Source organism: Podarcis liolepis (genome assembly GCF_965112155.1).
Source record: "Podarcis liolepis genome assembly, chromosome: 7".
Lineage (NCBI taxonomy): Eukaryota > Metazoa > Chordata > Lepidosauria > Squamata > Lacertidae > Podarcis > Podarcis liolepis.
The window spans coordinates 74296025-74321602 of record NC_139561.1 but is presented as its reverse complement, the minus strand read 5'-3'; the positions used below and the strand labels follow the sequence as shown (position 1 = coordinate 74321602).

Genomic DNA, 25578 nt, shown 5'->3' with positions numbered 1-25578 from the left:
TTTTGCACAAATGACTAGCTTGCATTTCCGGGAAAGCTTTCCTAAACCAAATATGTCTTCAGTAGGTGCCGAAGCACCATTATGCTCTGCCCGTGCCTGATTTTGGCTGGCAATTCATTCCAGAGAGCTGGAGCAGCAACACTAAAAGCCTCGATTCTCACACAGGCTAAGCGCTCCCCTGAGGCCGTCCCTGTATCATCTACAAAGCCATTAAAGGCAGACGCTTAAATTCCCCAACTGCATGCTTTCAAGGGAGGTGGGTAAGATGTTGATCCTGTCTTTCTGTCTCTGCTGTTGCAACGCTCAGCCAGCAGCAGCCTATTTGGCCGAGGCAGCTCTTCAGCTCGCTCGCTTCGTGCAACCTCTCCAAGATCCGCGTCTGCTGACACGACCCTGAGGTGGTAAGGGAAGGGAACCGGGTGCCCAACGCTCAGGGCGCGCCGGGGTGCAATTTGTAGGGGTTTGGTCCCTGGCTTTTGCAAGATGAAGGAACTGTCTCCCGGATTCTCTTCCATAATCCATCTTGCTTCTCAGCCCCATCTTCTGGCAAAAGGAGTAACGCACAGTTAAGGGAGGCGCTACAGAAGCCTTGGGGCTTATTAGGGGGAAAGTGGAAGGTGCCGGAGGCTGGGATTTGTGCCGGCTTTGAGGCGGGGGAGACGAAAGCCACGCCCTCCCTGTTTCCACGAAACGCTCAAACATCCTGGGTTGCCAAGCAGCCGACTCACCCTTTGCGCAGCGTGTAGATTATTTGAGGCGCACTTTTTAAAATGATGGAAATGATGGACTTCCGCTTGTCCTGTGACTAGAAAGAATGGTTTCCCCCTTGCCCTGCTCCTTTCCCAGGGAAAACCGGCTCTTTAGCTCTAAATCGGAACAAATTCATTGCTGGGGTTGGACTAGATGACCCTCGGGGTCCCTTCCAACTCAACAAATCTATGATTCTTTGAAAATGCAAATCCGTGGAAAACAAGGCAGGTGGGTGGGGTATAGTAGTAGTAGTAGTAGTAGCAGTAGTAATTCATGTGGGCCAAGGAGGAAAGCTGGGACCTAGGTACAAATTGTTCTGGAAACATTTCCAGAAGCCATAATGATGCACTTTGCATCTTCATCTGGAGAAAAGCTGAACTACTGCTTTTCTAGATCCAGGCTCTAAATACTCTGCCGCTTCCAAAATGTGACTCTTCACCATTTATTTCTGTGTGCCTTGCTCTCCTTTCCCACTCTATCCTTGTGTCTCTTTATCATCTCTGTTTCCCAGAGAGGCAGTTAAGACTAGAAATTGGCCTCCATGGATCCAGGGGGCTCGAGAACTATTATTTCAACTCACATCATGCCCCACAAGCTTTCTGAGACACCCATAGGTCCAGAGGGCTCTGGAGCAGGGCCTCCGACTCAGATTGTGACCCAACAACCTCAGATTTTCTCCAGCGTTGGGGCCAGTCCTTCTCTGCAGGGGCCACTGAAGAAATTTTATGCCGGGGAGCCGCTGGCACTGGGGGTGAGTGCAAACCAACAGGAGCAGCAGTGTTTGAGTCCACCATGTCCGCCCTGCACCAATAACTGTCTCTTTTAGGAGCTTTCTTCTCCAATCAGCTTGAGAGTGGTGCTTCTCAGACAGTATTCAGGGCACCTTTGGGTTCCTCTGGAGTAAGATCAGAATGGTGAATTAGCTTGCAGCACTGCTGAGAAAACTGGATTGTGGACCATCCAGATTTTGCTGGACCAGAACTTCCATTATTCTGGCCATTGGTCATGCTGATGGGCTGATGGGTGTCAGAGTCCAGCAATGTCTGGAGGGCTGCAGGTTTCCCAGCCTTGACTTAATGGAAGGGAAGCATGTGCATCCCAACATGCAATGAGGGCACTGCTAAGAGGTGGGCCTGCGCATTCATGAAAAGGAACATTTTGGCATCAGCAGGGGGAATAGACCTCTGGCTTAGGGAATGGAGCCAATTATTCCCAATCCTTATACGTTTAAGGGTTCCGTAAAGGGGTGGGGTGAGAGTTGTGGGAACAGGGCTGGCAGAGTTATCTGTCTGTGGGGCAATATCCAGACTGTCAAATGCACAATCCTTGATTTGGTTTTCAATGTGTGCATTTTATTTATTTGGTTTTGTCCGTGGTGGCTGTGCCCAGAGTGGCTGGGGCAACCCAGTCTGATGGGCAGGGTACAAGTAATAAATCAGGCATAGGCAAACTCGGCCCTCCAGATGTTTTGGGACTACAACTCCCATCATCCCTCGCTAGCAGGACCAGTGGTCAGGGATGATGGGAATTGTAGTCTCAAAAACGTCTGAAGGGCTGAGTTTGCCTATGCCTGTCATAAGTCATCATCATGAAACATCCCAAAGTGATGGATAATAAAATCATCAGGAAAACAGCAGCAGCAGCAACAACAACATGTTTTAATGCAATTCCAAATCCAATACAGATAAAGGGTGTGGTAAGAATCTCAACCTAAAAGGTTTGTTGGGAAATGAAATTAAAAATTAAAAAAGGGAAATGAAGGACATCAGAAGCTCCTGAAAAGGCACTAGGGATGGTGCCCGCCTGATATTTAATGGGAGGAAGTTCAAAAGGGAAGTGCTGACACACTAAAGCTTTGATCTGTACATGACTTGGAAGATCTCCAGGTGTGATGGTACTTGCAGGAGTAGAATGCAGAATGCGGTGATTGGTTTGGTATATAATGGGCAGGGCAATCCTTTAGGTCTCCTGGTATCAGTACCCTGACCGTAGCCAAGCAGCTAATATGCCACTGGGACAATTGGTGAGCAATTGTTGTGTGAGCAAAGGCTGAGAGGAACACCCACATATCCACTGTGATAGGTAACAAAACGCATGAAACAGACCTCAGTTAAGGTGACCTGCTGCTAACATCCTGCTAAACCTGTGCAGGATCTGAATCTGTTTTCTTGCAGCAAATCAGATCATTTTCAGAGGGCAGTTGCATTAAAACTATTGCAGCAAAAACAAGTCTTGCGGCATTTGTAAGACACATTTATTACAGCACAAGACTTCCGTGGATTAAACCCTATGCCATAATAAAAGTGTTGAGCCTTGAAGGTTCCACTAGTCAAAAATGTTTCCATATTTCAAAAGGGAAAATGTCACCCACCTTCTGAAGTTTATTATCATTTAGGGAACTTGTCATGGGCAAATTATACTTATATCGTCAAGGATGAACAAGATCAGGGTAACATCATGTTTAATTCTCTCTTTGCAGATCACTCAGATACTCATAGGCATCACGGGAATGGCTTTTGGGCTTGTGATGAATGTGGCATCGAATGACTTCTTGCTTTATGCAGTCATAATGACCCCGTATTGGACAGGAATCCCGGTAATTCTTCATATTTGAGCCTAAAAGAAGTTTGGCACGATTCACCTTTGCTCTGTCAAATAATTCCTGTGCTAGTGCTGTGTTTTGAAACCTGCCCCCTGCTCCACGTTTGCTGAATGCCTGCCCAAAGCAGGCAGGTCTAACTAAGGACATAGGAAGAGTGTGCTGGATCAGACCAAAAGCCTATCCAGTCCAGTGTCCTGTTTGCCACACTGGCCAATGAGATGCCCCTGGGAAGCTGCAAGGAGGTCATGGAGGCAATAGCTATTGGATACTTGAGTCCCAAACCATTAGGGTCCTAAGAACCAATGCTTTGAACTGTGCTTGGTCATTGAACTCAGCTACATTAGTAAAGAAACAATGATTTGAATGTGCTGTAAACATGCAACACCAGATGGTGCCAGAGAGGAGATATTTAAATAAGATTTTCCATGGTTCTACCCCCCTTAGTTATACAGTGGTACCTTGGGTTACATACACTTCAGGTTACAGACTCCGCTAACCCAGAAATAGTACCTCGGGTTAAGAACTTTTCTTCAGGATGAGAACAAAAATCGTGCTCCGGTGGTGCGGCAGCAGCAGGAGGCCCCATTAGCTAAAGTGGTCTTCAGGTTAAGAGCAGTTTCAGGTTAAGAATGGACCTCCAGAACGAATTAAGTTCTTAACCCGAGGTACCACTGTAATGATCTAATTTCTGACTTATTTATAGCATCCCCCTCCCCCCCGTGTGTAGATCCACCCCAATATCCACCAATAATCCAGCATCAGAACATTCTCTTAGAACAGCTGAAGTTTCTGCCAGGCTTTCATAAGCAGCCCAGTGTACATTGCATTGCAGTAGTTACCAGAGAGCATGGAAGCAGTTTTGTTGCACACAGACCCCTGATCTGAATGGGAAAATCTCCTGATTTACCATATTTTTCGCTCTATAAGGCGCACCAGACTATAAGACGCACCTAGTTTTTGGAGGAGGAAAACAAGGGGGAAAAAATCTGAATCTCAGAAGCCAGAACAAGAGGATTCGCTGTGCAGTGACAGCAGCGATCCCTCTTGCTGTCCTGGCTTCTGTGATAGCTGTGCAGCCTGCATTCGCTCCATAAGACGCACACACACATTTGTCCTTACTTTTTAGGAGGGAAAAAGTGAGTCTTATAGAGCAAAAAATACGGTAAGTGGATCTGTTCACCCAAACAGGTCTCCTGGATTGAATGGCCTTTGTACGAGGGATGTCAGGTCGAGTATTAGTGGTTTTCATTTGAATAAAGTCAGATGATGCCCAATCTAACAGTTCTCTGAACAGAGGCGGAGCTAGCAGCTCTGGTACCCGGGAGCAGGGCGAGCATCCCAGGGGGGTGGCACGGCGATGTAACCCCCCCCCCAAGGATGACACCCAGGGTGGACTGCACCCACCGCACCTCCCTTCCTCCGCCAGTGCCTTTGATTATGATCTAGTGGACAGAACCAGACAGTCAGTCCATTTGAGATTCGTTCATTGCCCCTTATCTCTCTCTGTCTCTCCGTCTGTTTCTTGCAGTACCTCATTTCAGGATCCCTGTCTGTGGCAGCTGCTAGCAACCCCAAGAAGCCGCTGGTGACTAACCTCTTATGGGATTGTGTGATGTGAAGAGTCTGATGAAAAAGAAAGAGAGAATTTGTGACTTGTGTTGCTTGCCGTTTAAGGACACTTCCTAGACTTCTGAGTTCTGAGGCTGCCTTGTAAAATGTAGTTCATTGCTTAGAGGTTGCTATCTTAATGGGGCCTGGCAACTGGGGTGGGCCAAAGAGACATGTTGGAGTGACACAGGTCAAGGATGGGGAATCTGTGCCTCCACCCCCAATGTTGCTGGACTTCAACTGCCATCAGCCCAACAGCCACTCATCAGGAGTGATGAGTGTTGTGTTGAGTGCCAACATATTATCCTCCCCCACAGTGACATACATAACATCTAGGGAAAGGACAGGGGCCCTTGGCAGGCATCTTGAGGGCACGGTGGGGACCTCATCTTGAAGGCTGTACTTAAAGGTGCTCACTCTCATCAGGGTCTTTGGCCAGAGACACAATGGCTTTTCTTCTCCATCTGTAGGTGAAGAGCATGCTGGGATTGAATGTGGTGAGTGCCATAGCTGCTGGCCTTGGGATTATCATCCTTTCTTCATCTTTGGCTATTTCAGGCCTGGGGTCACATGCCAGGTATTGGTGCAGGAACCTTGATACAAAACTGGCTCGTAGGTGTTACGAAACCAAAGTCATCCCTGAGGTGAGGACATGTCCTGGCAAGATGATGATGATGAAAATATAAAACAAAACAATACAAAATATTGATACCGCACCAATCTGTCTGGGTTTCCCCAGCCACTCTGGGCGGCTCCCAACAGAATGTTAAAAATGAGATAAAACATCAAATACTAAAAACTTTAGAACTACTTGCAGGCCATTTGCAGTCTGAAAGAAAGGTGCAAGGGGCCGAGGTGGAACAGCAAGCATTCAATATGGTGTTTCTAGTACAAAAACTCACAGGAACATGACTGAGGAGCAAGTGGGGGAATCAATGGAAGCTGGTTCCTTAAGTGGAACAAAGCACTGGCCCACCAGCCTGACTTTGCCCTCAGCCAGACTCCACCAGCCTGCCTCCTTATTTACATAGATATATGTGGTAAAGAAGAGCAATTCCTTATGATCAGGACATATCTTTCATTCACAGAATATGCTGTCTGGAATGATGGCTGTTCACCTGGTATTCACCATCCTCGAATTCTGCATCTCCATCTCCACTGCTGCCTTTGGGTGCAAGACGGTGTGCTTGAAAACCCACACAGAAACGGTAACATTCAAAAGGGAGTGGAGTTTGGCAATCAAAGCAAACGAGTGGGGATTCTGGAGGTGGGATTGCTTGCTCTCCTGTCTCATAAGGGGTAGGGGTTCTTGTCCAAATAGTATTCCACATCATGGTTGCAATTCTTCATCTGGGATGCTCATAGAATTTATCCTTAGCTTCGCACTGCCAGCTTGCCACTGTGGAGAAGCTAGCATTTAACCAGAAATTACTTTCTTCTCAGAACTGTGGAACTTAAATCCTCCCACCTGTACTCTGGGACGTGTGTCTATTTGCACACATTTTGGAAACAACAATCGCTCAGTTAAAATGAAGGCATTTCAGATTGCACTTCCCAGTTCCTCATTGTAGGGGAAATAATATTTGAGCCAAACCTCTGAGAGAATGACTCCTCTGCAGGCAGCTTTCTAGGCTGTTGCCATTCTGGGCAATCAGTTGATTGTCGGGCTTGAACAGCTCCACATGCAGAGCTTTGCAAATCTTCGTGATCAGTTGATCGTCCAAGCAGGCAAAAATGGGTCACCTGACAGGTGGGTTACCTTTCTCACCTGTCAAACTTTGCCCAATGGAGCGGGAGAGACAAGGATGCAGTTTGTCACCCCCTTTTTATCTCATAAAACTGCCAAGATAAGACTGGTGGTGCGTGAGTAATGCTTAAAAAAAATGTTGAGGCCAGAAATGAGGTTCAACAACATTTCTGGTGTTCAGAGGTGGAATGTCCTCCCTAGTCCCTTGCCTCTCCCCAGGAATAGCAAAAATTATGGAAAACTGCACAATACTATGCAAAACCTAAGAAATTGTGCAACATTGTCATTCAGCATTTAGGGGGCAAAATGGCAGAGTCCATAGTCTGGATACCAGCTCTGAGATTTACACATGATGTCAAATATGATATTCAGGGCTGGCGGGTGACGGTGAGGTATTGGAGGACATAGCTATTTGTCAGGCTTCAGGGAATCAGCTTCCTTTCCACCTTGGCAGTAGATAAGCAGAACAAAGGAAAAGAAGTCTTATTACCAGTTAGAAACTTTTAATAATCACAGCGAGAGAACAAAAATCCCATCTCCTGGAAATGGCGGTGCTCCCAATTAAGAATTCCACCCCCTTTCATCCCACGTCACTTCTACTTCTTGTAATCTGATCTTGCACCCTCTGTGCTTTGTGTGCTTTCTGCTCTGCCACTTTCTTAGCTCTTCTTGACCTTGGTGGAGAAATGCTTTCCAGAGACAGTGAAACTGTTAACTCTCCCCCCCCCCCAGTGTTTCTTCTCCTAGCTCTTCCCCATCCAGTATTTCCCAGCTTCTTCCTTCTGAACTATGTCCCTCTGCAAACCACTGTTCCAAATCTATACTGTCCTCCTGCTCTTGGGAAGATTCAGGATCTGGATCAGGAGCAGGGGGATGCTTTCACCATTCCTCCTCAGTACAGCCCTCCTCAGCACGGTCCCTCACACTATTTGGGCTACGTAGGCTGCCCCTGCCCCTACTAAGCAACCCTGTTATCCTCAGATAGATTGCCAAACTCTGCCCCTTTATTCACAAGCTGAGCAGCAGACCAACACTCTCCCAGGCTGATTTTCTTCCTTTCTTCAGGTTGTGGTGGTTTACCAGAACACAATTCTGGACAGTGCTAATGCTGTCAATCTCCCGACTTCTGGCAAGGATGCAGAGAACACCTGAATTGTCACTTCCTCCATGCAGTGGTCCTGGAGTCCTGCCTCAAAATCAAGAGCAGAAAGATTCAGACTTCTTCATCCATATGTACATATATTCCAAACAGGCTTCTTAACAGATCTCCAATGAAAAGGATAACCTGCCCAAGACAACGTATACCATGAACTAAGATAATAGTGGATAAAGGCATGGAGAACCCTGATGACAATGGGGAATGGCCTTGAGCCAGCAGAACTTTAAAATTTTGGATCAAAATCTAAACTTGGGTGTGATATATGACATGCCTAAAGCCCAACTGTAGGGATGCGGGTGGCGCTGTGGGTAAAACCTCAGCGCCTAGGACTTGCCGATCACATGGTTGGCGGTTCGAATCCCCGCGGCGGGGTGCACTCCCATTGTTCGGTCCCAGCGCCTGCCAACCTAGCAGTTCGAAAGCACCCTCGGGTGCAAGTAGATAAATAGGGACCGCTTACCAGCAGGAAGGTAAATGGTGTTCCGTGTTCTGCGCTGGCTCACCAGATTCAGCTTGTCACGCTGGCCACATGACCCGGAAGTGTCTTCGGACAGCGCTGGCTCCCGGCCTATAGAGTGAGATGAGCACACAACCCTAGAGTCTGGCAAGACTGCCCCGTACGGGCAGGGGTACCTTTACCTTTACCTTTAAAGCCCAACTAGGGATGAATGGGAATCTTTAAAATCAATTCATATATACCAAAGGGATCTAGGCAAAAGTGGTTTTCTGTTTTGCAAGCTGTCTGGAACCCTTAGCAATTGACTTTTGATAGATTCTCAGTAGTACTGACATTACTAACCTGAAAATGGTAATTAGGAGGGATATACATAGTGTTACCTTGACACTACTGTTACCTTGACACTACCTTGACACTATTTTATAAGGTCTCAATCGCAATTTCAGTGGGACACTTGGGCATGTTTCTTCTTCCAAATTCCATTGCAGGGAGGTGTTTTTTGAGGGTCACTATTGTTGAGAAGCCTTGCTCACAAACTGTTAACAAACCTATGACCCCAGTAAATTTGCTAACATGTCATTGCTGTCATTTCTTCTTTCTCTATGTTTGATACTAAAAAAAAACCCCTGTAAATTTTACGGAGAGGATTTATTTCTCTACATGATTTTATTTATCCACTCAAATATTGTGAAGAAGTTGCATATCATATCTTACTATATAATAAAATTGGAAGGTGTCACCACTCTGTTTTCATTGGCTGTTTTTCAAGATTCTAAAGGCAAGGGCAGCATGAGGTTGCTTTGAGAAAACATTGTGATGATGCAGGGTGGGGAGAGAATTGAGTCAAAGCAAATGAAAAAGTACTATATCTCTTAATTCTCAGGGTGCATTTATTCATTTCGTAAAATCTATATATACTGCTTGACGGTTTTTTTTGTTCTTTTTTTAAAAAAGTGGTATATGAAAGTGTGTTCACATTACCACTTATTCCACATCCAATGTTCTCCTGCTGTTGATTTTTGAAATCACATTCCCATCATGCTAGTTACAGTCATCATAGTGATCCTGTAGTTTCTTCACAAAGACTTCTGTCTGATCCTGTCTTTCTCTCTCTCCCCCCCCTCCCTCCACCTCAAAACATCAATCTGACTAGGAAACTGGATACGGAGTAAACTGTGATGTGAACACTTTCTAAGAATGACATTTGAGTCAGGGGCAGACAGCTTCATGAAAAGGAGTTTTTGGGGGTGGGGTGGGCATTGCAGGGCCCAGAATCCAAAAAGGTCACACGGGTCGGGTGAAGCCATCCCCACTCCCCCTCTGTGATGTGAATAACACCGTGCAAATGCAGTTTTTTAAACAGAAGCAGGGGGTCCACTACCTTTTAAGCTGCTAATGTAAACGGTACCCTTAGAACCGGTTCGTTTGCAAAACTCCGTTCAGAGTTCTCCCACGCAGAAAGCCAGTTTCGTCCCACCACCCATCTCCTCTTTTGAGCTGCTTAGTTTTCAGTGGGGCGGTGGGGCCGTTGCTGCTGCTGCTGCTGTCGTTGGGCATGTGGGAGCCGGCAACTTTTGCTGCGACCTGCCTCAAATTGCGCAGGGGTCGTCCTAATCCTTGCATCGGGATTTCCCTCCCACCCTCCACCTCCTGACCAGCTCCCGATTTACGATGCCGCCTACGATTTCTTCCGGCAACGAATCGGTTAATAATAATGCCCACTTGCCAGGGGGAATGTGCTGGCAGAAGAGTAGCAGCCGCAGCTCTTGCGCTGTTGCGCTCCGAGTCCTCTGCCCGCGTGACGTGTGCTTGATCATGGGCGTCGCGGGCGGGGAAGCAGATCAGACCTCTCTTCTGTCAATCGCCCTCGTTCTCCGGTGGGGTCCGGCTCAGAGGAGAGCTGGGAGGTGCGTGCAAAGGGGGTGGGGGCTTGCGGAGCGGTGAGTCGGCTTTGCAGCTGGCGGCAGGGCTGAGGGTGGGTAAACCCATCCCCGATTTCCCTTCTCCCGTCTGAATCCTCCCACCAGCCGGAGGAAAAAACGAGGCCAGCATCTCTCCTCCTGCCCGTTTCTACACTTAGCCTTGCCAGGGGGGAATCTCTGGCCTCCCAGTTACCAGGACGACCAACACAGTTGCCAACTTTTTGTTCTGGCCCCTGTGACTTTGACCTTAACCCTAGTTTTGTTGGTTTGCGATTCGTCGGCTTCTCCCCGCCCCCCTCTTCATTTTTACCCCATCGCTGTGATAAATCATTAGACCAGGGGTAGGACTGGGAGTGGAGACATTCAGGTCATGTATCCACAGCAGAGGAACAACGGCTGGGAGGAGTGCAGAAGGCCATGGTGCACCTGTAGCAGCAGAATTGGACACCTTCATCTGCCTCGCCTGCAATGAAATAGGTCTCTCCTGTTTCGGTCTCTACAGCCACAGCAGGCGTTGTAACTCTCCAGCTTTATCCTCAAAGGTACACCCTTCCATTGTCTCCCGAGACAGATAGATGCCAAGAACAGGAATGGCCAGGGATGATGGGAATCACCCACTTCTTGCTAGTCCTGCAGATGCAGCTGTCTTTGATGGCATCTTTCCCCCCTTCCCAACAGAGATGATTGACCTGTGGCCCTCCAGGAGTTGACTGAACAAATAATCATAGAATTGTAGAGTTGGAAGGGGCCCAGAGGATCAATTAGTCCAATCCCCTGAAATACAGGAATATGCAGTTTGTCCCATATGGGGCTCGAACCTCCAACCTTGGTGTCATCAGCACCATGCTCTACTAACTGAGCTCTCAAGGCTGAAGACCATCAAACAATCCATTTCTATACCACTTAATTTAGTAAAAAATATACCTATAAGCGATGTACAGAAAACGGAAGCAGCAACAGACAACTTAAGATATTACAAAAATGCAGTTACGTATGAAGGTAAAGGGACCCCTGACGATTAAGTCCAGTTGTGGCTGACTCTGGGGTTGCGGCGCTCATCTTGCTTTATTGGCTGAGGGAGCCGGCGTTCAGCTCCAGGTCATGTGGCCAGCATGACTAAGCCGCTTCTGGCGAACCAGAGCAGCACACGGAAATGCCGTTTACCTTCCCGCCGGAAGGGTACCTATTTATCTACCTGCACTTTGAGGTGCTTTTGAACTGCTAGGTTGGCAGGAGGAGGGACCGAGCAACGGGAGCTCATCCCGTCACAGGGATTCGAACGGCCGACCTTCTGATCGGCAAGTTGCTAACATATATTCATTTTCCTTCTGACACACATCCTGTTTCTTGGCCTCGGGGTTCTCACTCAGGCTCCAAACAAACTCTCAGCTCACCCACAAGTCTCACAATGAGAGTTGCTACTGGAAACAGTGGACATCACCTTTCGCTCTCACCCTAGACTTGCATTTTTATGGGCAGTCCGAAGGTGGATGGTACTTCCTCAGCTGGCCCACAGCTGTGCCCCATTCAGCTGCACCCTCAACACCCACTTCTAGGTGTGGCAGGTTTGTTCAGTTTTTCAGGGAGTAAGAAGGATGGGAAGAGCTCTTTCTTCCTCCAGTGTCCTCTCCTTCTCCTCCAGCTGCCTGCAGACTCTACCTGGCAAGTAATTTGCAGTGAGCACCAAGGCAGTTCTTACTAGCCCCATTTTTCAGGCTCACCTGTTCCTGGACTCCAGCTCTCCCCAGTCCCAGGCAACATGCTCATTGGTCAGGTGGGATGGAGGTTCTAGTCCAGCAGCCCCTGGGGGGGGGGCAGACAGGAGCAGTTGCCCCTTTCCTCAGCTACAAGGACCAGTGGGATGACTCCCAGGAACAGGGAAAATTCTTTCTTGTAAAAAAAGTTTTTATTTATACTTTTCAAATGTGTACATTTTATTAATTTTACAATCAATTTAACATTTCAAAATTTGACTTCCCTCCCCCTCTTTCTGCGGTTCCTTAAATTTATTTCTTAATGTCTTCTGCATATCCAAATTCATTTAACTTGTTCATTTAATTATCCACTACAAATAGATAGTCTTATAAAACTACAGGATATTACAATAACCCTGCTAATGTGTTTATCTGTTTACAATTTATCTGTAAATATTCAATAAGCCATTTCCATTCTTTTATAAACAATTTGTTATCTTGATTTCTTATTCTTCCAGTAGGTTTTTGCCATTTCTGCATATTCCATAAGTTTTTGTATCCATTCTTCCTTTACTGGGACACCTGCTTCTTTCCACTTGTGGGCAAGTAACATTCTTGCAGGGGGGAAATTCGTGGAGGGAGAGCTCTATCAATGGCTACTAACCACAATGGCTATAGCTGGAGGTGGCAAAGTTTCTGAATACTTGTGGCTGGAAACCACAGGAGGGCGAAGTGCTCTTGTGCTTGAATCCTGCTCCCACCTGGTTGGCCACTGCAAGAGCAGGATGCTGGACCGGATAGGCCATTGGCCCAATACAACAGCCTCTTCTTATAACTGCCTTATATTGAGTCAGATGAGTAGAGACCAGAAGAGACTGCCAGTGGTTCTCAAGGGTTTCTGACAGGGGTCTCTCAGCCTTACATGGAGCGGCCAAGGATTGAACCCAGGACATTCTGCGTATATTGCAGGGGGTTGGACTAGATGATCCTGGGTCCCTTCCAACTCTACAGATCTATGATTCTATGCAAAGCAGATGGCTCTGCCACAATCGGACCAATTTTGCTTTGCCTCCCAAACTTGCTTCTCTCCCCCCGACCCCATGTCCCTGGTTTCAGTTCTGCATTTCTAATGGAAAGTTGGTTGCAACATGACACACAGCTGGCCACATTTTGGGATTGATGCTATGTAAGCCCAAATTACACAAGAGTCCCGAATATAGTGTTGTACACAAATTAACCTTCGCAATAATTTTACACATTGTTCTTTTCCGGGTAAAGAGGAAGAAGCTTCTAGTTCTGTTGGCGCTCTCTCTCTCTCTCTCTCTCTCTCTCTCTCTCTCTCTCTCTCTCACACACACACACACACACAGAGAGAGAGAGAGAGAGAGAGAGAGAGAGACTGGGTGATGTGCTGCCAATAACAGCTGAAACCAGAAGGGTGGGTTCTCTCACATTTCCTGCAGCTGTGGAACAGGACCTCGGAGTCCCTAAGACTGTTTCTCCTTCCCACAACTGACAAAAAACAGAATGAATGACGCAAAATGCTGTGGGTGGGTGGCAAATCGTGCAAAATAAGGGAGACCCTTTTAGAAGTTACTGTTTCAATGAACTGGAGCAGCGAAAAGAGTGTTGCATCTTAATGTGATGCAGCTGGGATAGTTAAACAGGAGAAAAAGCCAGTGTCTGCCCATGTCCCATGAGGATATGTTTGCTTCAATAAACAGGAGCCATTTTCAATCCAGTGCTAGGCCTGTGTAGAGCTTGTGTGAGGCCTGAGGTGGGTGGGTGGGGGAGTCTTGCTAGAATAAAGTTATAAACTCCCAGCTGGCCTGGCCCTCCAAAGCCCAGGGCAAGTGAACCCAGCTACCACCCTCCTTGCGCTTTTTGACATTAAGAGCTGTTCGACAGTGGAACAGACTCCCACAAGAGATGGTGGACTCTCCTTCCAACCAGCAGAAGTTGGAAAGCCATCTCTCCTGGATGCTTTAGCTGAGATTCCTTCATTGCAAAGGGTTGGACTAGAGATTCTATGATTATATTCTGTGAAACCCGAACTCAGCAAAATCTGCACTATTGCTCAACATCTGTCCGGATCTGGTCTGTAAGCTCCGAGGGGCTCACTTGGGACTTACTTTTGAGTAGGCACCCATAGGACTGTGCCACCAGCTTCAGTCAAGCTGTGGGGCTGGCAGGCAGAAGATAAGGGGCCAAAACTGGTTGCCCTCAATGGCCCTTTTCATTTCTAAGAATTGCTGCCTTTGATGGAGCTTTTCATTTCCAAGATTTGCAAGTTTCTGGATGTGAGCTGCTGTATAGTTCTTTTGTCTCGTGCTAGGGGAAATGTTACTCTGGGCTCCCTTTCACTTCCCTTTCCCCCCCTTCTTCTTCTTCAGGTTCAGTCCTGCTAGCTAACCAGCAGCCCACTTGGCCACTGATCACAGCATTCCTGGTGTCCTATGACACAACTGGTGCCCCTGGGTGCAATCCAGAAAGAGGTATGGGATCAGCTTGAGGGGTGTGTGTGTGTGTGTGTGTGTGTGTGTGTGTGTCAGGGTTGGCAAAACAGTGCCTTGGCTGCAGGGGAGGCAGGTGGGTGGTTTTGCCAAGAGGAGTCTCTGCCCGCCCTGTTTGCATCTTCATTTTGGATCCCAGAGAACTTAAACATCAGCTTGCTTTACTCCAGCTTCTGGTGTGTAGGATTGCATCCTAGTCAGAGCAATGCAGGTGCCTGGAAACAGAATGGGAGAATTCCAAATCTGCAATATCACAAAGCCTTTATCATTCAGCATCCCCTGCCCTCACCCCAAGCAGAATGAATATCCTGTTTTTGAGCATTAAGAGCAGAAGGAGGTTGGGCAGTTTGGACTCCCAAGTTTGCTTGGGAGCATAGCTGTCAACCATCCCTTATTTGGCAGGAAACTCCCTTATCCCAGCGCTGTGTCCCACTGCTGTCCCTTATTGATGATGTCCCATAAAATTCCCGGGTTTCAAAGGAAGCAGCTCCTCTTCCTCCCTCCCTGCCGGCCAGGGAGGAAGGAGGCTCCAACTGTGTTGCTTGGCTGCGTTGCTCACCCAATAAGGAGTCTAAGAACGACTGGGTGGTGGAGCTTGCATGCCTTGTGCTGATCAAATCGGCCATGTTGCCTGGGGACTCGCCTTTGCTCAGTGTTTCCCAGCGGAGAGGTGACGGTGGTTTTCCTTGCTGCATCCCCTTTGCCGGGTTGCTGCGCTGTGGGAAACACTGCTTGAGGTTTTGTTTGGCTGCTGGCTGGGCTTTCTAACTTTGGCTCGGAGGGGCTCAGAAGTCGAACATACCTGTGCCCAGAAAATCCCTTATTTTGACTGCTGATCCCTTATTTTCGAGGCTGCTGGTCCCTTATTTTAAAATCTGTAAGTTGACAGCTATGCTTGGGAGGAGAGTGCCAAGTTCAGTTGGTGCTCTCGTTATCACTGCTCTCCATTATAGGGAGAAAGAAAGCCACCCTGCAGGTTATTATTATTATTATTATTATTATTATTATTATTATTATTATTCCAAAAGGGGGCTATAATTCACTCCCTGCTCTCCCTCTCTTATTTTCTCCTTCTCCCTTTTGATCTCCTCTTCCTGACACAGTTGCTGTTTTGAAAGTCTACAGAAGCCCACTCCTCAAACACCATCATGGATTCAATTCTGACTGCGCCACCATGGCCCTCCTCGAGGGATGAGTTTGATGCTTCTGTGCCAAAATCAGTGAAGAAGTTTTATCGGGGTGAGCCATTGGCACTGGGGGTGAGTACAGAATATAGTGGAGAGGGGATCATATCTGAATATACAGTGGCTAGCTCATGACTGCCTGCCTCCTTTGGCACTTCCTTCCGCATGCCATAACAGAAGTTCTGCTGTTGTTGTATGAGTTGCTGTCTACACAAATGTCTGCTGAGTTCTATATATATTTTTGCAATGTAACAAGCTTTATTTAATAGTCTTACAATACATTACAGTGGACGTTCGTAACCCGCAGCAGTCACAACCCGCATCTGCACACGCCTGGGTTGCGATTCGGTGCTTCTGCGTATTCGTAAAGCATGATTTAGCGCTTTTGCGCATGTGCGACCACCGAAACCCGGAAGTAACCCATTCCAGTACTTCTGGGTTTCGGTGGTCCGCAACCCCAAAAAACACAACCTGAAGCGTCTGCAACCCGAGGTATGACTGTACATATATATAGTATACCTCATAGAGTTGAAATTTAAATCATATACACACACACGCGTGCGCGCGCTCACACACACACAAAAAACATATACTTGTCTTTTCTTACATAGTTATAAAACTTAAGCTACAGCTGTGTTTATGCTACTTTTTATGCGGTTATTAACAAAGATTATTAACAAAAATTAACGTCTGCTGAGTTCCACATGACATGCTCACGGGTAAATGGGGATAGGACTACAACCTACATGAACATTAAAAAGAAAAAAGATATCGTTTTTTGACATAATCCTTCCTTAGGCACATTAATCCTGAGGCGACATAAATAAAAAATATTGAACAAGCAGTGTCGTAAAATACATGGAATACCAGCAAACAAATGTAGAAATTATTGAGAGTATACATACAAAAGAACAAAAATAAAGCAAAAAAGAAAAAGAGAGGGAGAGAAAGAAAAAGAAAAGAAAGAAGAATAAAAGTATGAATAGAGTAAAAAAAACATAGTAATATTTCAGTCAGCAAAGAAAGGAAACTTCCGACTATACCCATTGTACTATTTTCAAATAAACTATTATTTACACAGTTATGCAACATTGTTTTTCATTAACTTAATTTAACTTTATCTAACATGCACTTTGTATTACAAGGCTCATTCAATATCTGCCAGAAAACTTTTACTATTGCAGTACCCTTTGAGATATTCCTTGATTATAAACCAACCCTTATTTACTTCTTGTATTGTGTTTCCTCTTACTGAGCCCGTTCTCCTTGCTAATTGTAAGTACTCTATCCATTTGGCTTGCCATTTGATCTTTGAGGGGATGATGTTGCTTTCCCATTCTCTTGCTATTAAAATCCTTGCTGCAGTTGAGGCATACATGAATAGCCCCACCCCTGCTTAAACGCAGAGATGTGGCACTATTTGGTCTATGTGGTTAAATACGCATCGTGCATTTATGGAACAATGCATCACTGCACTCTTCCCAATCTGATGCATTACTGCATTTTGATTTTTTTGTTGGAAGCTGCCCAGAGTGGCTGGGGAAGCCCAGTCAGATGGGTGGGGTATAAATAAGGAGCTAAATGGCACCTTAAACCTAGGTTATGGGCGCAACAATGAAATGCCTAGGTGCGCTTTTTTATAGCAAGAATTCAAAGCCGAAGATGAACTGCAGCTAAAATGTTGTGCTCATTTTTCACATGGTCTAGTCCTTCCCCTTCTTCCCACTCCCCTGATATTCTTAAGAGGGTCTCTTCCCCAGTTTTCAGAGAGTAACTGGAAGTGGGGAGGCAGAAAAAGCTCCTTCTTTCCTTCCACTCTGCAGTTTTAATCCGATATCTTAGGCATGGTACTGTGCCCAGAGCTCAGAAACTGCTCATGCTAATGAAATTCCATGTCACGGAATGTGCCTAGAACAATGGGAGCTTTGAACACTGTCACAGAACTATAATTCCCTGCACTCTTCAACTTGGCTTCAAATGTATGGTGCTTCACATGGAACAAATAATCCTTCCATGTGACGAGTCAATCGAGAACCTGAGTCTGAGAAATGGGCTGGAAAGGTGCTCCACTGCAGTTGCTGTATATGTTGCTTTTAATAATAATAATAATAGTAATAATAATAATAATTCTGTCCTGACCCTGGTACATTTCGTTAAAAGGTCATGCTATGACCACAGTTACAACTGACGACTGTCCACAAAGGACTCAATGAAGCTTAAAAATACTGAAGGACAGGCAGGGGTCAAACTAAGGTCAAACACTGGTGGGTTTGTAGTGGACCTGTGACCTCAGTAACTGCCCCAGCAATTCAGACAATGTCTGCGGCAGTCCTGTGCCTAACTTGGCAAGGCTTGTGAGAGCGCTCAGCCCTCTGCTCCCGTTTCTTAGCAGAAATTCCCTCCTCATCTCCCTGTCTTTTGCTTCACACAGCCAGCAAACGCTTCCCTCCCTTTTTGGCTTGGGGGCAACTGCTGCCAAGGGTGACCCTGCATGATTGGAAATTTGCACCTCCACCACTCCCCCCATCTTCAAGGCTAACATCAGTACAGGGGGTAATTTGAAGCCTGGAGCCAGTGGTTGCCTAAATCATGGGTAGGCAAACTAAGGCCCGGGGGCTGGATCCAGCCCAATCACCTTCTAAATCCAGCCCATGACGGTCTGGGAATCAGCATGTTTTTACATGAGTAGAGTGTGTCCTTTGATTTAAAATGCATCTCTGGGTTATTTGTGGGGCCTGTCTGGTGGTTTTACATGAGTAGAATGTGTGCTTTTATTTAAAATGCATCTCTGGGTTATTTGTGGGGCATAGGAATTCGTTCATCCCCCCCCCCAAAAAAAAAATATAGTCTGGCCCTCCACAAGGTCTGATGGACAGTGGACTGGCAACCTGTGTGTCTTAGTAACCAACTTGTGACATTTTAAGGGTTTAGGATACCCCCTAAAAACCCAATCTAGAATGAGTTGGCTCTGCCTGCCATTGGCTCTGTGCAAGGTTGGAATAGATTACGGTACTTTCAGGCTCCCTTCCAACTCAATGATTCTGTGATCCTGCCTTCACCTGCTGTGGGCTTTCCACCTTCTGCCCTACCAACCACCTACCAACCACCACACCCCAGAGCTGTCCCCGTGAGCCTGTTTATTTGCCTTCCCCTGTCTGATGTTTGAACTGTAACCACCAGGAAGTCCAAAAAATCTACTGCATTTCTCCTCAGACTGAGTTCAGAGGGACTTCCTCCCAAGTAAGTGCATTGAGGATTGCAGTCCTGCTTTCTCTGGCCATGAGCTGTAGGTGGCTCCTTTGAGCATTTCTGTTTTGTTCCAAAGACTCAAGACTACCTTACACGTTATGTTAAGTTTATCCAGTGGCAAACTTTGGCCTTTAAAATTTCAGCATCGCCCTGAGCAATGCTAAAATTCAGCTCCCTGCTGCCTCTCATCTTCCATGGCTTGTTATTGTTGCAGCTTCCTCTGTGGGCTGCCTCTGGTTTGGCCCTTGGAAGCTCTCAGTTGTAGATATGTGATGATTATAAGGATATTGCTGGAGTCCACTGATGTTTATAGGCACCCTGTAGGCTAATTATTGATCCCCATAGTGCTGAATAACTCCTATGGACAGACAAGCAGGTAGCATTCACAAAGAAGAAGAAGACGATTCACGCCTCTTCTGCACCCCTTGGAGAAGGCATTCATGCCAGAAAAACATGGATCTGAAGTGATCTTTATTTGTTCTGTGGGTTGAAAGTGTGGTGATGCTAAAACCTGGTTTTATGTTTTCTTTGCAGATCACACAGATCCTCCTTGGAATCACGCACATTGTATTTGGAGTTGTGTTTAACCTAATGGGCGATCACAGAGGAGCTTACAATCCTATAGAACAACCACTCTGGGCTGGAATCTTGGTAATTCTACATATAATATCTCTGTGTGTTAAACCTCCACAGCAACCTAAAAAAACAAAACAGTTCCTTCAGGATTCACCCGAGAGTAAGGCAGAGATGAAAATATCAGTGACTACATTATTACATGAACACTGTTCCACAGCATTTGATATTTTCATTTACATATTCATTCGAAATAAGTTGGGTTTATGAAGCAATTCTATGTCTTCCCACCATGCTGACGAAGAATTCTACAAAACAGTAGTCAGTATCCGGAATCACTGTTCTTCACTTCATTTAAAGGTTTTCAGAGACTTTGAGACTAAAGATTTCATTTTGGACTTGTTATGGTTTGAAGGAATTCTATAAAAGATTGACTAATGCGTATGTACATGGTCATTGTGTTGCCTAGACATTGCTGATGTTCTCTTTGCAACACAGGGGTTTGTTTGGTTACTTACATCTTGCTTTCTAGGCAGGGACCCAGTGAAGAAGCAGGCAGTGGCATCTGGTGCTCCACCCTCCCCCACTCTCTGTTGTTTGGTCCAATGTGACAGGTAGCTGGATGCAGCAGTGGTGAGGAGGAGGAGGTCCAGGGGCCTTGTTCCGACATGACCCCTGCTAAGATAAGAGCTCTTGGAAGATGCCTGAACTTGCCAACCCTTGATACCAACTATTGATGCCTGCTGTGTAAGGAAGTGTGCTGAGTTAGAGGCAGAGAGAGATTGGAAAAGGCCCACAGTGGGGAACTGCAAACTACAAGAGCCTCCCTGCCACAGTGATTAGTGTGTTACACTAAGACTGGGAAACTGTGGTTTGCATTCAACTTTCTTTCTACATATGAGAAAATGCCTTGTAATCTTGTTCATTGTTTCTGTCTTCCTCTCCCATCTCTTACAGTACATCATTTCAGGATCTCTGTCTGTGGCAGCTGCCAGGAACCCCAAAGTGCCAATGGTAACTAATTTGTTTTCGGGCACACATATCTGTGTGACATGACGGGAGGTGAAGCACACAGTTGGTGACGTCTTCTGCTTGCCATTTAAGGCCCCCTCCTGGAATTCCTGGTCTGAAGCTATCATGCCCAACCTCATGCGTTTTTCCTGAGGAAGTTCTGTGGATTACTTTATGAGGTTTAGGATCTTGGCTCAGGCCAAGTGTCAGATTGGATTGACACAACATTAGAAACAGAGGGGAAAATTGATTCAGTATGCACCAAAAGCTGAATGTATAAAATCAGCACTTTCTGAAATTATATGCATTTGAAAGCTACAGATATCCTTTTAGATCTGCACTTAGTTGAATGTTGCAATGCGCTTCTTCAACCACCCAGTGTTTATGAAAATGCATTTATTAGGAGAATGTGCATAATGATGAAGATATTAGGACATTGTCAGCTTTTCGATCGCAAACAATGATTTCCCTCTACTCCATATTTTGGGTTCAACTACACACTTAAAAAAAGAAATCCTGCCCCGATCTCAGACAACTCATAGCTGGTCAGCTGCAGCTGGTTAGAATCTGATAGTTTTTAACATTTTTTAAAAAAATATTGTGGGATATTTCCAAAGCAAAGGATATTTACCCCTATAAGTCCAAAGCTTAAATGGGTGCTATTGTCCCACAATGGAACCTGCCCTCCCCACCTCATGTGAAACTCAAGGGGTGGGGTTCTGTATCAGTGTATTGCAACACCATAGGATGTCCCCAGAAGCCCCATCTGTGTCCTGTTCTGGGCACCACAATTTAAGAAGGATAATGACATGTTGGAGGGGGATTTCCAGCCGGTGGCAGAGAACAGAGTGACTCCAGGAGACATAGGTGTAAAAACCCAAACTAAAACAAAGACTTTATTACTAAACAATAAACACAAACTCTGGTGGGTGTTATTCCTGTAGGCAGGCTACAAAACTCAGCTTTTTCCCTTTATAGCAATGGCCAGCTGCAGCCAATTAATCCCAGAAACTTCTTAAAGGTATACACACATGTTTCTGTGCCGAATGTCCTCTAACATGACAAGCTGGAACATGTGCAGAGGAGGGCAACCAAGATGATCAAGGGTCTGGAAACCAAGTCTTTTGAGGGAGTTGGGTGTGTTTAGTCTGGATAAGAGGAGATATAATACCAGGCAGATTGTTGTTTAGTCATTTAGTCGTGTCCGACTCTTCGTGACCCCATGGACCAGAGCAGGCTAGGCATTCCTGTCTTCTACTGCCTCCCGCAGTTTGGTCAAACTCATGCTGGTAGCTTCGAGAACACTGAACAACCATCTCGTCCTCTGTCGTCCCCTTCTCCTTGTGCCCTCCATCTTTCCCAACATCAGGGTCTTTTCCAGGGAGTCTTCTCTTCTCATGAGATGGCCAAAGTATTGGAGCCTCTCAGGGCTATTGTCACCATTGTAGAGGTCAACAGAGCTAGAATTGATTAATGCAGGAGTAGGCAACCTAAGGCCCAGGGGCCCGATGTGGCCCAATCACCTTTTAAATCTGGCCCACGGATACGGTACAGGGGGTAATTTGAAGCCTGGAGCCAGTGGCTGCCTAAATCATGGGTAGGCAAACTAAGGCCCGGGGGCTGGATCCAGCCCAATCACCTTCTAAATCCGGCCCGCGACGGTCCGGGAATCAGCGTGTTGTTACATGAGTAGAATGTGTCCTTTTATTTAAAATGCATCTCTGGGTTATTTGTGGGGCCTGCTTGGTGTTTTTACATGAGTAGAATGTGTGCTTTTATTTAAAATGCATCTCTGGGTTATTGTGGGGCATAGGAATTCGTTCTCCCCCCCCCAAAAAAAAATATATATAGTCCAGCCCACCACATGGTCTGAGGGACTCTTGGCTTAATGAAATAATGTTATATCGTTGCTTAATGAAATTATATGTTACCATTTTTAGGTGAAAGGCATGCTTGGAATGAACGTGGTGAGTTCTGTGGCAGCCGGCATTGGAATTGTGTCGCTCTGTTTCCAACTGGAATTTTACACACCAGGACGGGAAGCAGAATACTTTTGCCATTATGAGTATTCAGGCAATACTACACTGTCAGAGTGCATTAAAACTCACCTACTCCCTTGGGTAAGTGCAGGTCTCACCAATACTGAGGGCGCTAGCAAACTGTTGTTATTTTGGGGCGATATTCCAGGAGCACCCCGGCCAATTGAGGTTGTACCATTAAAGTGGATTTAGAGTTCACAGGCCACAAACCCACTTCCTCCAAAGATGATACTTTGCAAGAAGGAAAGCAATGGATAAACGTACTGGGAAGTGTGGGGAAACACTTGCTTGAGGCAAAGTTTGAGTGAATGCTGAATAAATGGCCAACATTGTCCAATCTCCCTGCAAAGGGAGGAGGAGGGACACAGAACAGGGTGAAACAGGGTGCCTTAGCTCCTGGAGGGTCCTGTCCGTGAAGGGAGGAAGTAATTTGTGTCACTAATATAATCTCTCGTAATCATTAGCAGAGGTGAAACTAGGCTTTCTTTCACCTGGGTCAAAGACCCAGTTTGGCACACACAGACCCCACATGCATTTGTTTACACACACAGGCTGGGAGCCTCTGGTGGCTTCAAAAAACCTGGCCCACCACCCTATAGCTACAGCACTGGCTTTGAAATAACCAGAACAACAGAGGGGGAATAGTGATTACTTTGATCTTGGAATTACGTACGTTTGGTGCATTTTGCATTGTCCCAGCGACACTTAAGCAATTGCAAGCCTTGTGGGTTCTGGAGGTAGGCAGCCAAGTTAGGCAGCCAAGTTAGTCTGCTGCTCCCCGGTGTCCGGGGGCACTGGGTATCTGTGTGCATTATTATTTTTGCTCTTGTATCCCACCTGATCACTAATAAAATAAATAAATTAATAATAATAATAATAATAATAATAATAATAATAATAATAATAATAATAATAATATATTTATACCCCACCCATCTGGCTGGGTTTCCCCAACCACTCTTGGCGGCTTCCAACAAAACACTAAAATACAACAACCTATTAAACATTAAAAACTTCCCTAAACAGGGCTGCCTTCAGATGTCTTCTAAAAGTTTGGCAGTTATTTTTCTCTTTGACATCTGGTGGGAGGGCATTCCACAGGGCGGGTGCCACTACCGAGAAGGCCTTCTGCCTGGTTCCCTGTAACTTGGCTTCTCACAGGGAGGGAACCACCAGAAGGCCCTCGGCGCTGGGCCTCAGTGTTTGGGCAGAACGATGGAGGTGGAGACGCTCCTTCAGGTCTCCAAGGAGCTCGAGGTGGTCTACATGCTCTAAACAACCTTGTGGGGTTGAAGGGCTGGGCTGAAAGAGATAACTTGCCCAAAGGCACCTGGCAAGTGGGGATTTGAACCCTGGACTGCCAGGTCCTAGCCTGAGACTCTTTGAAATACATCTATAGACAAGCATACACCTTGCTGGAGGGTAATTCCCTTTGCTGGGCTCTCTGCTTCATCGACAGAACGTGTTGTATGGAATCCTGGCTGTCTTCCTGGTATTCAACATCCTTGAGTTTTGCATCGCTATCTCCACCGCTGCGTTTGGGTGCAAGACTGTTTGCCAGGACAACTACACCGAAACGGTAACATTGAAAAGAGAGTGGGGTTTGGTAACCAGAGCAGGCAGAGATTCAGGGACAGGGTCCTAAAATAAGGGGTATTGTAGAATAACGATATTCCATGTTGGGGCTGGAAGTTTGCCTCTAAAACTCTTAGCTCATTGTTCCTGAAATATACTCAGAGTCCTGTAGTGATTTCATGCTCTTTATTGCAGCTTGTAAAACAGTGATTGAATTGCCCCCCAAACCTCAGGCTTTTATATACATTATTTACACAACGAGTACCATCTGATTGGCTGATTCTGCTTCCCTCCTGGAGCCTGATTGGTCTTTTCCTGTAGACCAATCAGTTGTTGCATTCTACAATCCTACCAGCCTAGTAGGCTGATTAACTTCTTCCTGGAGCCTGATTGGTCTTCTCCTGCAAGCCAATCAGTTGTTGCATTCTAGGATCCTACTTGCCTATTGTTCTAGGATACAAGGTTAGTACATAACAGCTCCTAAGCTCCCATTGCAGTGTGAAACAGATGTATCTAGCTAGAAAGAATTGGTTTGCTGTCAGCACTATGGACTAGAAAACCACCTAGCAGCACCATCAAGATCCTGAAATACTCGGGGAACCTCCATGGATGCAAAAGGCTTCCTGCTGCAGATGGTTACTTTGAAGGCAGCTGAAACAGTGATGGAGCTGATGGCTGAGCTAGCAGACTCATCCTGACAGCCTCCCTAGGTGCTAATTGTGGGTGGAAGGGCTGTGGCTCAGTGATGCAGCATCTGCTTTGCATCTAGGAGGTCCCAAGTCCAACCCCCCACAGCCCTTCCCTTATTTATCAAGAACCAAATTTCGTTGTTGTTATTCAGAAGCTGAGCATCACAGTAAATGCACAGCAAGGCTGATTTTACTCTTGGAGTGTTCTTTTCTGCAGGTTGTGGTGGTTTACCAGAATGCGACCCCAGGCGATGCTCTTGGTCTTCCAGCTGCTTGCAAGGATCCCGATTCCCCCTGATTTGCTTCCTCTTCCACCCTCCTTGACGACCATCTCCTTCTGCAAAGTCAAGAGCAAAAAGGATGAATGTGTACTTATGCGCCAAGCAGCTTTACTGGCTGGACCAAGATTGTCTTCGTAACCAGAGGAATACAATGGAACTATTTTGATAATGCAGCGTGGACATTTCTTTTTTGATAGAAGGGCAGCTTTATAACTTTGAACTGACCATTGAAATTGCACTAGATATTTTGCAGCAAGATATGAATGGAAAAAGGAAATATTATACGACCGTATTATGCTTTGTTCACTGTTTCTGGTCTTCTGTTTTCAGATAGCTTTGTGTATTCCCAGCATCTAACACAGGGTTTCTGACATGCTAGAACAGAGGTGTGGAAGCTCTGGTCTGTAGGCTGAAGTGGCCCACTAGGGCTTTGAATCTGGCCCTCAGGACTTTCCCCAGCATACTGCTCCCCTCCCCCCTTCCTACATTACCCCCAGCTTCAGCCCGGCCTTGCAGAGTGTTTTT

At 46.2% G+C, this 25578-nt stretch overlaps 2 protein-coding genes across 11 annotated transcripts; both read left to right on the top strand.

The window, feature by feature from the left end:
- Nucleotides 1-8144, top strand: LOC310710974 (membrane-spanning 4-domains subfamily A member 4A-like). Its single transcript, XM_083512373.1, has 7 exons — nt 1-401; nt 1262-1501; nt 3230-3346; nt 4881-4937; nt 5431-5604; nt 6049-6168; nt 7773-8144. The coding sequence occupies exons 2-7, from the start codon at nt 1292-1294 to the stop codon at nt 7857-7859; spliced, it is 765 nt and encodes a 254-aa protein (XP_083368499.1). The 5' UTR covers nt 1-401; nt 1262-1291; the 3' UTR covers nt 7860-8144.
- A 1940-nt stretch (nt 8145-10084) lies between these two features.
- On the top strand, nt 10085-25355 carry LOC310710983 (membrane-spanning 4-domains subfamily A member 4A-like). Of its 10 annotated transcripts, none has more exons than XM_083512393.1 (9): nt 10088-10230; nt 10631-10787; nt 14333-14434; nt 15556-15711; nt 19420-19536; nt 20416-20472; nt 22410-22589; nt 23968-24087; nt 24990-25355. In XM_083512393.1, the coding sequence occupies exons 4-9, from the start codon at nt 15601-15603 to the stop codon at nt 25068-25070; spliced, it is 666 nt and encodes a 221-aa protein (XP_083368519.1). In that variant the 5' UTR covers nt 10088-10230; nt 10631-10787; nt 14333-14434; nt 15556-15600; the 3' UTR covers nt 25071-25355. The 10 variants fall into 10 exon arrangements, with proteins under 10 accessions (XP_083368524.1, XP_083368519.1, XP_083368517.1 ...); XM_083512391.1 differs by having other exon boundaries at nt 10628-10787; XM_083512394.1 differs by lacking the exon at nt 10631-10787.
- The last annotated feature ends 223 nt before the right edge of the window (nt 25356-25578 follow it).